The sequence below is a fragment of the Odontesthes bonariensis genome, chromosome 10, assembly GCF_027942865.1.
Source record: "Odontesthes bonariensis isolate fOdoBon6 chromosome 10, fOdoBon6.hap1, whole genome shotgun sequence".
NCBI lineage: Eukaryota > Metazoa > Chordata > Actinopteri > Atheriniformes > Atherinopsidae > Odontesthes > Odontesthes bonariensis.
Genome location: NC_134515.1, coordinates 314,917 through 330,744, shown reverse-complemented (window position 1 = coordinate 330,744; position 15,828 = coordinate 314,917). Strand labels below are relative to the sequence as shown.

Genomic DNA, 15,828 nt, shown 5'->3' with positions numbered 1-15,828 from the left:
AGCATCAGTTACCGTGGTGATTCACCCCAGCATCAGTTACCGTGGTGATTCACCCCAGCATCAATTACCGTGGTGATTCACCAGCATCAGTTACCGTGGTGATTCACCAGCACCAGTTACCGTGGTGATTCACCAGCACCAGTTACCATGGTGATTCACCAGCACCAGTTACCGTGGTGATTCACCAGCACCAGTTACCGTGGTGATTCACCCCAGCATCAGTTACCGTGGTGATTCACCCCAGCACCAGTTACCGTGGTGATTCACCAGCATCAGTTACCGTGGTGATTCACCAGCATCAGTTACCGTGGTGATTCACCCCAGCATCAGTTACCGTGGTGATTCACCCCAGCATCAATTACCGTGGTGATTCACCAGCATCAGTTACCGTGGTGATTCACCCCAGCATCAATTACCGTGGTGATTCACCAGCATCAGTTACCGTGGTGATTCACCCCAGCATCAGTTACCGTGGTGATTCACCCCAGCATCAGTTACTGTGGTGATTCACCCCAGCATCAATTACCGTGGTGATTCGCCAGCATCAGTTACCGTGGTGATTTACCCCAGCACAAGTTACCGTGGTGATTCACCAGCACCAGTTACCGTGGTGATTCACCAGCACCAGTTACCGTGGTGATTCACCCCAGCATCAGTTACCGTGGTGATTCACCCCATCATCAGTTACCGTGGTGATTCACCAGCACCAGTTACCGTGGTGATTCACCAGCATCAGTTACCGTGGTGATTCACCAGCATCAGTTACTGTGGTGATTCACCCCAGCATCAGTTACCGTGGTGATTCACCAGCATCAGTTACCGTGGTGATTCACCAGCATCAGTTACCGTGGTGATTCACCAGCATCAGTTACCGTGGTGATTCACCAGCACCAGTTACCGTGGTGATTCACCAGCACCAGTTACCGTGGTGATTCACCAGCATCAGTTACCGTGGTGATTCACCAGCATCAGTTACTGTGGTGATTCACCCCAGCATCAGTTACCGTGGTGATTCACCAGCATCAGTTACCGTGGTGATTCACCAGCATCAGTTACCGTGGTGATTCACCAGCATCAGTTACCGTGGTGATTCACCAGCACCAGTTACCGTGGTGATTCACCAGCACCAGTTACCGTGGTGATTCACCAGCATCAGTTACCGTGGTGATTCACCAGCATCAGTTACTGTGGTGATTCACCCCAGCATCAGTTACCGTGGTGATTCACCAGCATCAGTTACCGTGGTGATTCACCAGCATCAGTTACCGTGGTGATTCACCAGCATCAGTTACCGTGGTGATTCACACCAGCACCAGTTACCGTGGTGATTCACCAGCACCAGTTACCGTGGTGATTCACCAGCACCAGTTACCGTGGTGATTCACCAGCATCAGTTACCGTGGTGATTCACCAGCACCAGTTACCGTGGTGATTCACCAGCACCAGTTACCGTGGTGATTCACCAGCATCAGTTACCGTGGTGATTCATCCCAGCACCAGTTACCGTGGTGATTCACCAGCATCAGTTACCGTGGTGATTCACCAGCATCAGTTACCGTGGTGATTCACCAGCATCAGTTACCGTGGTGATTCACCAGCATCAGTTACCGTGGTGATTTACCCCAGCACCAGTTACCGTGGTGATTCACCAGCATCAGTTACCGTGGTGATTCACCAGCATCAGTTACCGTGGTGATTCACCAGCATCAGTTACCGTGGTGATTTACCCCAGCATCAGTTACCGTGGTGATTTACCCCAGCACCAGTTACCGTGGTGATTCACCCCATCATCAGTTACCGTGGTGATTCACCCCAGCACCAGTTACCGTGGTGATTCACCAGCACCAGTTACCGTGGTGATTCACCCCAGCACCAGTTACCGTGGTGATTCACCAGCATCAGTTACCGTGGTGATTCACCCCAGCATCAGTTACCGTGGTGATTCACCAGCATCAGTTACCGTGGTGATTCACCAGCACCAGTTACCGTGGTGATTCACCAGCACCAGTTACCGTGGTGATTCACCAGCATCAGTTACCGTGGTGATTCACCAGCACCAGTTACCGTGGTGATTCACACCAGCACCAGTTACCGTGGTGATTCACCCCAGCACCAGTTACCGTGGTGATTCACCAGCATCAGTTACCGTGGTGATTCACCAGCATCAGTTACCGTGGTGATTCACCAGCATCAGTTACCGTGGTGATTCACCAGCATCAGTTACCGTGGTGATTCACCAGCATCAGTTACCGTGGTGATTCACCAGCATCAGTTACCGTGGTGATTCACCAGCACCAGTTACCTCTGAATCTGAATTCTGAATCACCTCAGCTCACATGGCAGGTGACTCGTTTGTGTTCACAGGTCCGGCCCACATCCATTCATGGCAGCTCCTGTTCATACTGGACAAGATCCTGGTCCAGAAGCTCCCCGTGCCAGAGGACCATAACCAAGTCTGCACACCTGTACGGGTCAGCTGACTCACCTGAGGCGAGAGTCGAGGAGATCTTCTGACGGACTTCAGTCCAGGTTCTGGAGGATCCGATCCCGACTGCATGGCTGAGACCCACCTGAACCAAAACAGAACCAAAACAGAGCCACACAGAACCAAATCAGAACCAAATCAGAACCAAATCAGAACCAAATCAGAACCAAATCAGAACCACAGAGAACCATACAGAACCAAAACAGAGCCACACAGAACCACAGAGAACCACACAGAACATAAACAGAACCAAAACAGAACCACACAGAACCAAAACAGAACCAAAACAGAACCAAAGCAGAACCACACAGAACCAAAACAGAACCACACAGAACCAAAACAGAGCCACACAGAACCAAAACAGAACCAAAACAGAACCAAAACAGAACCACAGAGAACCATACAGAACCAAAACAGAACCACACAGAACCACAGAGAACCACACAGAACCAAAACAGAACCAAAACAGAACCACAGAGAACCATACAGAACCAAAACAGAGCCACACAGAACCAAATCAGAACCAAATCAGAACCAAATCAGAACCAAAACAGAACCAAAACAGAACCACACAGAACCAAAACAGAACCAAAACAGAACCACACAGAACCAAAACAGAACCAAAACAGAACCAAAACAGAACCACACAGAACCAAAACAGAACCAAAACAGAACCAAAACAGAACCACACAGAACCACAGAGAACCACACAGAACCAAAACAGAACCAAAACAGAACCACACAGAACCACACAGAACCAAAACAGAACCAAAACAGAACCACAGAGAACCACACAGAACCAAAACAGAACCAAAACAGAACCAAAACAGAACCAAAACAGAACCACAGAGAACCACACAGAACCACACAGAACCAAAACAGAACCAAAACAGAACCACAGAGAACCATACAGAACTAAAACAGAGCCACACAGAACCACACAGAACCAAAACAGAACCAAAACAGAACCACAGAGAACCATACAGAACCAAAACAGAACCTAAACAGAACCACAGAGAACCATACTGAACCAAAACAGAACCAAAACAGAACCAAAACAGAACCACGGAGAACCATACAGAACCAAAACAGAATCACACTGAACCAAAACAGAACCAAAACAGAACCACAGAGAACCATACAGAACCAAAACGGAACCTAAACAGAACCAAAACGGAACCTAAACAGAACCAAAACAGAACCACACAGAACCAAAACAGAACCAAAACAGAACCAAAACAGAACCTGAACAGAACCAAAACAGAACCAAAACAGAACCACAGAGAACCATACAGAACCAAAACAGAATCACACTGAACCAAAACAGAACCAAAACAGAACCTAAACGGAACCAAAACAGAACCAAAGCAGAACCACACTGAACCAAAACAGAACCAAAACAGAACCAAAACAGAACCTGAACAGAACCAAAACAGAACCAAAACAGAACCAAAACAGAACCACAGAGAACCATACAGAACCAAAACAGAATCACACTGAACCAAAACAGAACCAAAACAGAACCTAAACAGAACCAAAACGGAACCTAAACAGAACCAAAACAGAACCACACAGAACCAAAACAGAACCAAAACAGAACCAAAACAGAACCTGAACAGAACCAAAACAGAACCAAAACAGAACCTAAACAGAACCACACAGAACCAAAACAGAACCACACAGAACCACACAGAACCAAAACAGAACCAAAACAGAACCAAATCAGAACCAAATCAGAACCACACAGAACCATACAGAACCACACAGAACCAAAACAGAACCTAAACAGAACCTAAACAGAACCACACAGAACCAAAACAGAACCAAAACAGAACCAGAAAGAACCACACAGGACCATACAGAACCGAAACAGAACCGAAACAGAACCGAAACAGAACCACACAGAACCAAAACAGAACCACACAGAACCAAAACAGAACCTAAACAGAACCACACAGAACCAAAACAGAACCTAAACAGAACCAGAAAGAACCACACAGGACCATACAGAACCGAAACAGAACCGAAACAGAACCACACAGAACCAGACAGAACCAGAAAGAACCACACAGGACCATACAGAACCGAAACAGAACCAAAACAGAACCAAAACAGAACCACACAGAACCACACAGAACCACACAGAACCATAACAGAACCTAAACAGAACCTAAACAGAACCACACAGAACCACACAGAACCAAAACAGAACCTAAACAGAACCTAAACAGAACCACACAGAACCAAAACAGAACCAAAACAGAACCAAACAGAACCAAAACAGAACCAAAACAGAACCTAAACAGAACCACACAGAACCAAAACAGAACCTAAACAGAACCGAAACAGAACCACACAGGACCATACAGAACCGAAACAGAACCGAAACAGAACCGAAACAGAACCACACAGGACCGAAACAGAACCGAAACAGAACCACACAGAACCAGACAGAACCAGAAAGAACCACACAGGACCATACAGAACCGAAACAGAACCAAAACAGAACCAAAACAGAACCACACAGAACCATACAGAACCGAAACAGAACCAAAACAGAACCAAAACAGAACCACACAGAACCAGACAGAACCAGACAGAACCCCACAGAACCATACAGAACCACACAGATCCATACAGAACCACACAAAACCAAACAGAACCAAAACAGAACCACACAGAACCAAAACAGAACCATACAGAACCAAAACAGAACCATACAGAACCATACAGAACCACACAGAACCAAACAGAACCAAAACAGAACCACACAGAACCAAAACAGAACCATACAGAACCAAAACAGAACCATACAGAACCAGACAGATCCAAAACAGAACCACACAGAACCAAAACAGAACCAGACAGAACCAGACAGAACCAAACAGAACCAAAACAGAACCACACAGAACCACACAGAACCAAAACAGAACCAAAACAGAACCACAGAGAACCATACAGAACCAAAACAGAGCCACACAGAACCAAATCAGAACCAAATCAGAACCAAATCAGAACCAAACCAGAACCAAAACAGAACCACACAGAACCAAAACAGAACCAAAACAGAACCACACAGAACCAAAACAGAACCAAAACAGAACCAAAACAGAACCAAAACAGAACCACACAGAACCACACAGAACCACACAGAACCAAAACAGAACCAAAACAGAACCACACAGAACCACACAGAACCAAAACAGAACCAAAACAGAACCACAGAGAACCACACAGAACCAAAACAGAACCAAAACAGAACCACACAGAACCACACAGAACCAAAACAGAACCAAAACAGAACCAAAACAGAACCACAGAGAACCATACAGAACTAAAACAGAGCCACACAGAACCACACAGAACCAAAACAGAACCAAAACAGAACCAAAACAGAACCACAGAGAACCATACAGAACCAAAACAGAATCACACTGAACCAAAACAGAACCAAAACAGAACCAAAACAGAACCTAAACAGAACCAAAACAGAACCACACAGAACCAAAACAGAACCAAAACAGAACCAAAACAGAACCTGAACAGAACCAAAACAGAACCAAAACAGAACCACAGAGAACCATACAGAACCAAAACAGAATCACACTGAACCAAAACAGAACCAAAACAGAACCTAAACGGAACCAAAACAGAACCAAAGCAGAACCACACTGAACCAAAACAGAACCAAAACAGAACCAAAACAGAACCTGAACAGAACCAAAACAGAACCAAAACAGAACCAAAACAGAACCACAGAGAACCATACAGAACCAAAACAGAATCACACTGAACCAAAACAGAACCAAAACAGAACCTAAACAGAACCAAAACGGAACCTAAACAGAACCAAAACAGAACCACACAGAACCAAAACAGAACCAAAACAGAACCAAAACAGAACCTGAACAGAACCAAAACAGAACCAAAACAGAACCTAAACAGAACCACACAGAACCAAAACAGAACCACACAGAACCACACAGAACCAAAACAGAACCAAAACAGAACCAAATCAGAACCAAATCAGAACCACACAGAACCACACAGAACCAAAACAGAACCTAAACAGAACCTAAACAGAACCACACAGAACCAAAACAGAACCAAAACAGAACCAGAAAGAACCACACAGGACCATACAGAACCGAAACAGAACCGAAACAGAACCGAAACAGAACCACACAGAACCAAAACAGAACCAAAACAGAACCACACAGAACCAAAACAGAACCTAAACAGAACCACACAGAACCAAAACAGAACCTAAACAGAACCAGAAAGAACCACACAGGACCATACAGAACCGAAACAGAACCGAAACAGAACCACACAGAACCAGACAGAACCAGAAAGAACCACACAGGACCATACAGAACCGAAACAGAACCAAAACAGAACCAAAACAGAACCACACAGAACCACACAGAACCACACAGAACCATAACAGAACCTAAACAGAACCTAAACAGAACCACACAGAACCACACAGAACCAAAACAGAACCTAAACAGAACCTAAACAGAACCACACAGAACCAAAACAGAACCAAAACAGAACCAAACAGAACCAAAACAGAACCAAAACAGAACCTAAACAGAACCACACAGAACCAAAACAGAACCTAAACAGAACCGAAACAGAACCACACAGGACCATACAGAACCGAAACAGAACCGAAACAGAACCGAAACAGAACCACACAGGACCATACAGAACCGAAACAGAACCGAAACAGAACCGAAACAGAACCACACAGAACCAGACAGAACCAGAAAGAACCACACAGGACCATACAGAACCGAAACAGAACCAAAACAGAACCAAAACAGAACCACACAGAACCATACAGAACCGAAACAGAACCAAAACAGAACCAAAACAGAACCACACAGAACCAGACAGAACCAGACAGAACCCCACAGAACCATACAGAACCACACAGATCCATACAGAACCACACAAAACCAAACAGAACCAAAACAGAACCACACAGAACCAAAACAGAACCATACAGAACCAAAACAGAACCATACAGAACCACACAGAACCATACAGAACCACACAGATCCAAAACAGAACCACACAGAACCAAAACAGAACCAGACAGAACCATACAGAACCACACAGATCCAAAACAGAACCATACAGAACCATACAGAACCACACAGAACCAAACAGAACCACACAGAACCAAACAGAACCAAAACAGAACCACACAGAACCAAAACAGAACCATACAGAACCAAAACAGAACCATACAGAACCACACAGAACCATACAGAACCAAACAGAACCACACAAAACCAAACAGAACCAAAACAGAACCACACAGAACCAAAACAGAACCATACAGAACCAAAACAGAACCATACAGAACCACACAGAACCATACAGAACCACACAGATCCAAAACAGAACCACACAGAACCAAAACAGAACCAGACAGAACCATACAGAACCACACAGATCCAAAACAGAACCATACAGAACCATACAGAACCACACAGAACCAAACAGAACCAAAACAGAACCACACAGAACCAAAACAGAACCACACAGAACCAAAACAGAACCATACAGAACCAGACAGATCCAAAACAGAACCACACAGAACCAAAACAGAACCAGACAGAACCAGACAGAACCAGACAGAACCAAACAGAACCAAAACAGAACCACACAGAACCACACAGAACCAAAACAGAACCAAAACAGAACCACAGAGAACCATACAGAACCAAAACAGAGCCACACAGAACCAAATCAGAACCAAATCAGAACCAAATCAGAACCAAACCAGAACCAAAACAGAACCACACAGAACCAAAACAGAACCAAAACAGAACCACACAGAACCAAAACAGAACCAAAACAGAACCAAAACAGAACCACACAGAACCACACAGAACCAAAACAGAACCAAAACAGAACCACACAGAACCACACAGAACCAAAACAGAACCAAAACAGAACCACAGAGAACCACACAGAACCAAAACAGAACCAAAACAGAACCACACAGAACCACACAGAACCAAAACAGAACCAAAACAGAACCAAAACAGAACCACAGAGAACCATACAGAACTAAAACAGAGCCACACAGAACCACACAGAACCAAAACAGAACCAAAACAGAACCAAAACAGAACCAAAACAGAACCACAGAGAACCATACAGAACCAAAACAGAATCACACTGAACCAAAACAGAACCAAAACAGAACCAAAACAGAACCTAAACAGAACCAAAACGGAACCTAAACAGAACCAAAACAGAACCACACAGAACCAAAACAGAACCAAAGCAGAACCACACTGAACCAAAACAGAACCAAAACAGAACCAAAACAGAACCAAAACAGAACCTAAACAGAACCACACAGAACCACACAGAACCAAAACAGAACCACACAAAACCAAAACAGAACCAAAACAGAACCAAATCAGAACCAAATCAGAACCACACAGAACCATACAGAACCACACAGAACCACACAGAACCAAAACAGAACCTAAACAGAACCACACAGAACCAAAACAGAACCACACAGAACCAAAACAGAACCTAAACAGAACCAGATGAACCACACAGGACCATACAGAACCGAAACAGAACCGAAACAGAACCGAAACAGAACCGAAACAGAACCACACAGAACCAAAACAGAACCAAAACAGAACCACACAGAACCAAAACAGAACCTAAACAGAACCACACAGAACCAAAACAGAACCTAAACAGAACCAGAAAGAACCACACAGGACCATACAGAACCGAAACAGAACCACACAGAACCAGACAGAACCAGAAAGAACCACACAGGACCATACAGAACCGAAACAGAACCAAAACAGAACCAAAACAGAACCAAAACAGAACCACACAGAACCACACAGAACCACACAGAACCAAAACAGAACCTGAACAGAACCTAAACAGAACCACACAGAACCACACAGAACCAAAACAGAACCAAAACAGAACCAAAACAGAACCTAAACAGAACCTAAACAGAATCACACTGAACCAAAACAGAACCAAAACAGAACCTAAACAGAACCAAAACGGAACCTAAACAGAACCAAAACAGAACCACACAGAACCAAAACAGAACCAAAGCAGAACCACACTGAACCAAAACAGAACCAAAACAGAACCAAAACAGAACCTGAACAGAACCAAAACAGAACCAAAACAGAACCTAAACAGAACCACACAGAACCACACAGAACCAAAACAGAACCACACAGAACCAAAACAGAACCAAAACAGAACCAAATCAGAACCAAATCAGAACCACACAGAACCATACAGAACCACACAGAACCACACAGAACCAAAACAGAACCTAAACAGAACCTAAACAGAACCACACAGAACCAAAACAGAACCAAAACAGAACCACACAGAACCAAAACAGAACCTAAACAGAACCAGAAAGAACCACACAGGACCATACAGAACCGAAACAGAACCGAAACAGAACCGAAACAGAACCGAAACAGAACCACACAGAACCAAAACAGAACCTAAACAGAACCACACAGAACCAAAACAGAACCTAAACAGAACCACACAGAACCACACAGAACCAAAACAGAACCAAAACAGAACCAAAACAGAACCACACAGAACCACACAGAACCAAAACAGAACCTAAACAGAACCTAAACAGAACCACACAGAACCACACAGAACCAAAACAGAACCTAAACAGAACCTAAACAGAACCACACAGAACCAAAACAGAACCAAACAGAACCAAAACAGAACCGAAACAGAACCTAAACAGAACCACACAGAACCAAAACAGAACCTAAACAGAACCGAAACAGAACCACACAGGACCATACAGAACCGAAACAGAACCGAAACAGAACCGAAACAGAACCACACAGGACCATACAGAACCGAAACAGAACCGAAACAGAACCACACAGAACCAGACAGAACCAGAAAGAACCACACAGGACCATACAGAACCAAAACAGAACCGAAACAGAACCAAAACAGAACCAAAACAGAACCACACAGAACCATACAGAACCGAAACAGAACCAAAACAGAACCAAAACAGAACCCCACAGAACCAGACAGAACCAGACAGAACCCCACAGAACCATACAGAACCACACAGATCCATACAGAACCACACAAAACCAAACAGAACCAAAACAGAACCACACAGAACCAAAACAGAACCATACAGAACCAAAACAGAACCATACAGAACCACACAGAACCATACAGAACCACACAGATCCAAAACAGAACCACACAGAACCAAAACAGAACCAGACAGAACCAGACAGAACCATACAGAACCACACAGATCCAAAACAGAACCATACAGAACCATACAGAACCACACAGAACCAAACAGAACCAAAACAGAACCACACAGAACCAAAACAGAACCATACAGAACCAAAACAGAACCATACAGAACCAGACAGATCCAAAACAGAACCACACAGAACCAAAACAGAACCAGACAGAACCAGACAGAACCAGACAGAACCAGACAGAACCAAAACAGAACCACACTGAACCAAAACAGAACCACACAGAACCAAAACATAACCAGACAGAACCAAACAGAAACACATAGAACCACACAGAACCAAAACAGAACCATACAGAACCACACAGAACCACACAGAACCAAACAGAACCAAAACAGAACCACACTGAACCAAAACAGAACCATACAGAACCACACAGAACTACACAGAACCAAAACAGAACCACACAGAACCACACAGAACCACACAGAACCAAAACATAACCAGACAGAACCAAACAGAAACACATAGAACCACACAGAACCATACAGAACCACACAGAACCACACAGAACCAAACAGAACCAAAACAGAACCACACTGAACCAAAACAGAACCATACAGAACCACACAGAACCACACAGAACCAAACAGAACCAAAACAGAACCACACTGAACCAAAACAGAACCATACAGAACCACACAGAACCACACAGAACCAAACAGAACCAAAACAGAACCACACTGAACCAAAACAGAACCAAAACAGAACCAAACAGAACCAAAACAGAACCAAAACAGAACCAAACAGAACCAAACAGAACCAAAACAGAACCACACAGAACCAAAACAGAACCATACAGAACCACACAGAACCAGACAGAACCAAACAGAAACACATAGAACCACACAGAACCAAACAGAACCATACAGAACCACACAGAACCAAACAGAACCAAAACAGAACCACACTGAACCAAAACAGAACCATACAGAACCACACAGAATCAAACAGAACCAAAACAGAACCACACTGAACCAAACAGAACCAAAACAGAACCACACTGAACCAAAACAGAACCATACAGAACCACACAGAATCAAACAGAACCAAAACAGAACCACACTGAACCAAACAGAACCAAAACAGAACCATACAGAACCAAAACAGAACCACAGAGAACCAAAACAGAACCACACTGAACCAAACAGAACCAAAACAGAATCACAGAGAACCACACAGAACCAAAACAGAACCTCACAGAACCACACAGAACCACACAGAACCTCACAGAACCATACAGAACCACACAGAACCAGACAGAACCAAACAGAAACACATAGAACCACACAGAACCAAACAGAACCATACAGAACCACACAGAACCAAACAGAACCAAAACAGAACCACACTGAACCAAAACAGAACCATACAGAACCACACAGAATCAAACAGAACCAAAACAGAACCACACTGAACCAAACAGAACCAAAACAGAACCACACTGAACCAAAACAGAACCATACAGAACCACACAGAATCAAACAGAACCAAAACAGAACCACACTGAACCAAACAGAACCAAAACAGAACCATACAGAACCAAAACAGAACCACAGAGAACCAAAACAGAACCACACTGAACCAAACAGAACCAAAACAGAACCACAGAGAACCACACAGAACCGAAACAGAACCACACAGAACCACAAAGACAGGTGATGATGCTCACTGATCTTGTACTGATCAGTGAAGATTCTGCTGACTGACTGGTGAACCTGGTCCAGCTCTGGTTCTGGTTTAGATCTGAACTGGACCCAAGACTTCACTGACGTCCGTATTACTTAAGAACCGGAACCGAACCTTAGCATCTGTCAGCTAGCCTGTTAGCCTTCCTTAGCTGAAAAACGGGGATTTCCGGGTTAAACTGAGACTTACAGGTTTCCGGTTCCGATCCTGTCCGAGCTGAAAGCATCCAAACTGTGGACCTGGGTCAGCTGAAGGCGGACAGCTCAGGGTCCCGTTTGTTTATTTTGTTCTCGGAGCGACAACTGAACCACTGCTGTCGCGCCGATATGACGTCATGGTGCAGATCTGCGGCGCGACTGTGACGAAAGGAAGAGCAAAATAAAATGAGCAATAATAGAGTAAAAATAATCCTGCTATCCAAAGCAGAAGGCATTTCCCGTTTGACTTATGCTGGCCTGTCTCTTGATGTGAACAAACAGACCGCTGAAGCAGTTGATAATATGCTATGTAAATTTGTATGGAGAAATAGGATTCATTATATTAGGAAGTCAGTTCTAAGGAACTCGTATGAACACGGTGGAATGAATTTTCTTGATTTTTCAACCCTAAATAATACCTTCAAAATAAATTGGATAAAACAATTTCTTAAAAACCCATCCTCAACATGGAACTTTATCCCAAACTTCCTATTTTCTAAACTTGGTGGCCTTAAATTTATTTTACTTTGCAACTACAGCATTGAAAAGATTCCTCTAAAGCTTTCTAATTTCCATAAACAAATGCTTCTTTCTTGGACTTTAATTTATAAGCACAATTTCTCACCTCACAGATATTATATCTGGAACAATAGAGATATATTATACAAAAGAAAATCTTTATTTTTGGAAAACTGGTTTGACCATGGTATTTATTTAGTCAAGCAGCTTCTCAACTCTAATGGCTTTTTAATGTCTTACTCTGAATTTCTCAACAAATACAGTATCCCCATTTCGCCAAAGGAATATGCTATTGTTTTTGACGCTGTTCCGTCTGGTGTGATTATGCTACTTAAAGCTCCATTACATCTGAACTGTCTTTTTTGGAATTAGACCCTGCTGTCACTACTGTTGGTCAGATTTGCTTTTCTACGAAGAAGAGTAATAACAACTGTAATATACGTGCTTTATTTCAAAAAGACTTAATCTCTGTTCCAAATGTAGTTTCTCACTGGAATAGCCTTACTTCAGACTTGAACTGGAAAAGAATCTGGTGCCTTCCTTTTAAATTTCTGATTACAAACAAGATTAAAGAAGTTTCTTTTAAAATGATTCATAGATTTTATCCCTGTAAATTATTTTTATGTAGATACAAAAAAGACATTGCTGTGGACTGTTCATTCTGCAACCAATGTGAGGAAGATCTTTATCATCTGTTCTGGTCCTGCCCTGTTTCATGTGCTTTCTGGCAAGATGTTTGTACATTTATTTCCCTGAATGTTTTGTCTGATGTGTCTCTTTCATATGTGAGTGTGCTGTTTGGGTTCCACTCCTATCCTGCGATCAACAAAGATCATTATTACCTCATCAACTTGCTTACTCTACTTGCAAAATACCACATACACAAATCCAAATTCTCTAATCACAATCCATCATTTTTAATTTTTGAGAAGGAACTCAAGCAATACTTTACAACAATCCAATATTCTTCAAACAAAAAAGCCATCAAGACCACTGAGCTATGCATTTTATATAATATTTTACTGGACTAACTTAACAAAGCTTATATATTATTTTGAACACTGTGACCCCTGGCATTGTAATGTTCTTTGAATTTAACAATATATGAATGTAATACTATGAATACCTAACTGTTTTTTGAATTTGTAATGACCAATTTTTCAATAAAGTTTAAAAAAAAAAAATAAAATAAATAAATAATAGAGTAAAAACATATTGGACGTTTTCAAAAGTTGGTTCATGAATTAAATTTGTTCAAATACGGAGTATTAGGGCCGCATTGAAAAAAAAATAATTAAACAAAATAATTAAAAAAAAATAATTAAAAAAGAGTAATAAAAAAAGAATAATTAATTTTTTTTTAAATAATTTAAAAAAAGAATCATTTAAAAGAAAAGAATTAAAAAAGAAGAATTAAAAAAAAAAGAATCATTTAAAAAAGAATCATTTAAAAAAAGAATCATTTCAATACATTCTAAGCTGTTGTTTTATAGGAGAGTTGTTAAAATGAGGGCCGTGGAGCATTTTGTGGATTTGTACATTAGTATAGGTTTCACAAACAAGGAGAAACTTCTTCTTTTGGCACATCAGCATCACATTGTCATAAGTATCAGGACTTTAAAAAGAATAATAGAAAATGCATCTTTTCAGCAGAAGGAACCAGGCAGACTTGGAGGAAATCGCTGCTTTTGTGGAGGAGGAATGGCTGGAAGTGTGTGTTGCAGGGTTATCGCTGGATGCATCAGCGGGCCGTTCGCCATATCTAATTATTCTCACTTTTTTTTTATGTGGTCCGAAGACTCCGTCGTACAAACTAAAATTATTTTTAAGAAAAAGCGAAGAGTGCTACTTTATCTAAAAATAAAACCATGTTCACAATAAACTGAAATTTAGGTTTTAACTTTTTAATCTTTGATCATTCTTCTGTTTCTCATGATTATTGATTGTAATTGAGTCAATAAATTGAAGAAATAGCAACAATTTAAAGTTCAGTTTGTTTATAAAGCGTTATCACAACAAATATTCTCTCAAGGCACTCACCCAATTAGAGTCCAATTCATTGTAATCACAATACAATCAAATCCAGTTAATTCATACAGAGCCAATTAAAACAGTTTCCAGCTCAGGAAACCAACAGATTCACTGAAACTTCTCTCAGAGAGGAGCCTGATAACCGAAGGCTCTGCCTCCCAAACTGGCAGCTGGTTCCACAGAGAGGGGTCTGATAACCGAAGGCTCTGCCTCCCAAACTGACAGCTGGTTCCACAGAGAGGAGCCTGATAACTGAAGGCTCTGCCTCCCAAACTGGCAGCTGGTTCCACAGAGAGGGGCCTGATAACTGAAGGCTCTGCCTCCCAAACTGGCAGCTGGTTCCACAGAGAGGGGCCTGATAACTGAAGGCTCTGCCTCCCAAACTGGCAGCTGGTTCCACAGAGAGGGACCTGATAACTGAAGGCTCTGCCTCCCAAACTGGCAGCTGGTTCCACAGAGAGGGGCCTGATAACTGAAGGCTCTGCCTCCCAAACTGGCAGCTGGTTCCACAGAGAGGGGTCTGATAACTGAAGGCTCTGCCTCCCAAACTGGCAGC

General features: G+C 42.6%; 1 protein-coding gene across 3 annotated transcripts in view; it reads right to left on the bottom strand.

Annotated features, from left to right (window-relative positions):
* The window catches only part of hdac6 (histone deacetylase 6), a 45,907-nt gene extending 33,045 nt beyond the window's left edge, over positions 1-12,862 (bottom strand). For 2 of the 3 annotated variants that reach the window (XM_075475859.1, XM_075475861.1), the window contains exons 1-2: positions 12,715-12,862; positions 2,486-2,570 (exon numbers count right to left, since the gene is read on the bottom strand). In XM_075475859.1, the coding sequence (XP_075331974.1) occupies positions 2,486-2,557 (72 nt within the window). In that variant the 5' untranslated portion in view covers positions 2,558-2,570; positions 12,715-12,862. Of the gene's footprint in view, positions 1-2,485; positions 2,571-12,508; positions 12,622-12,714 lie in introns of those variants that run through there. The other variant, XM_075475860.1, reaches the window with a different exon arrangement.
* Between the last annotated feature and the right edge of the window lie 2,966 nt (positions 12,863-15,828).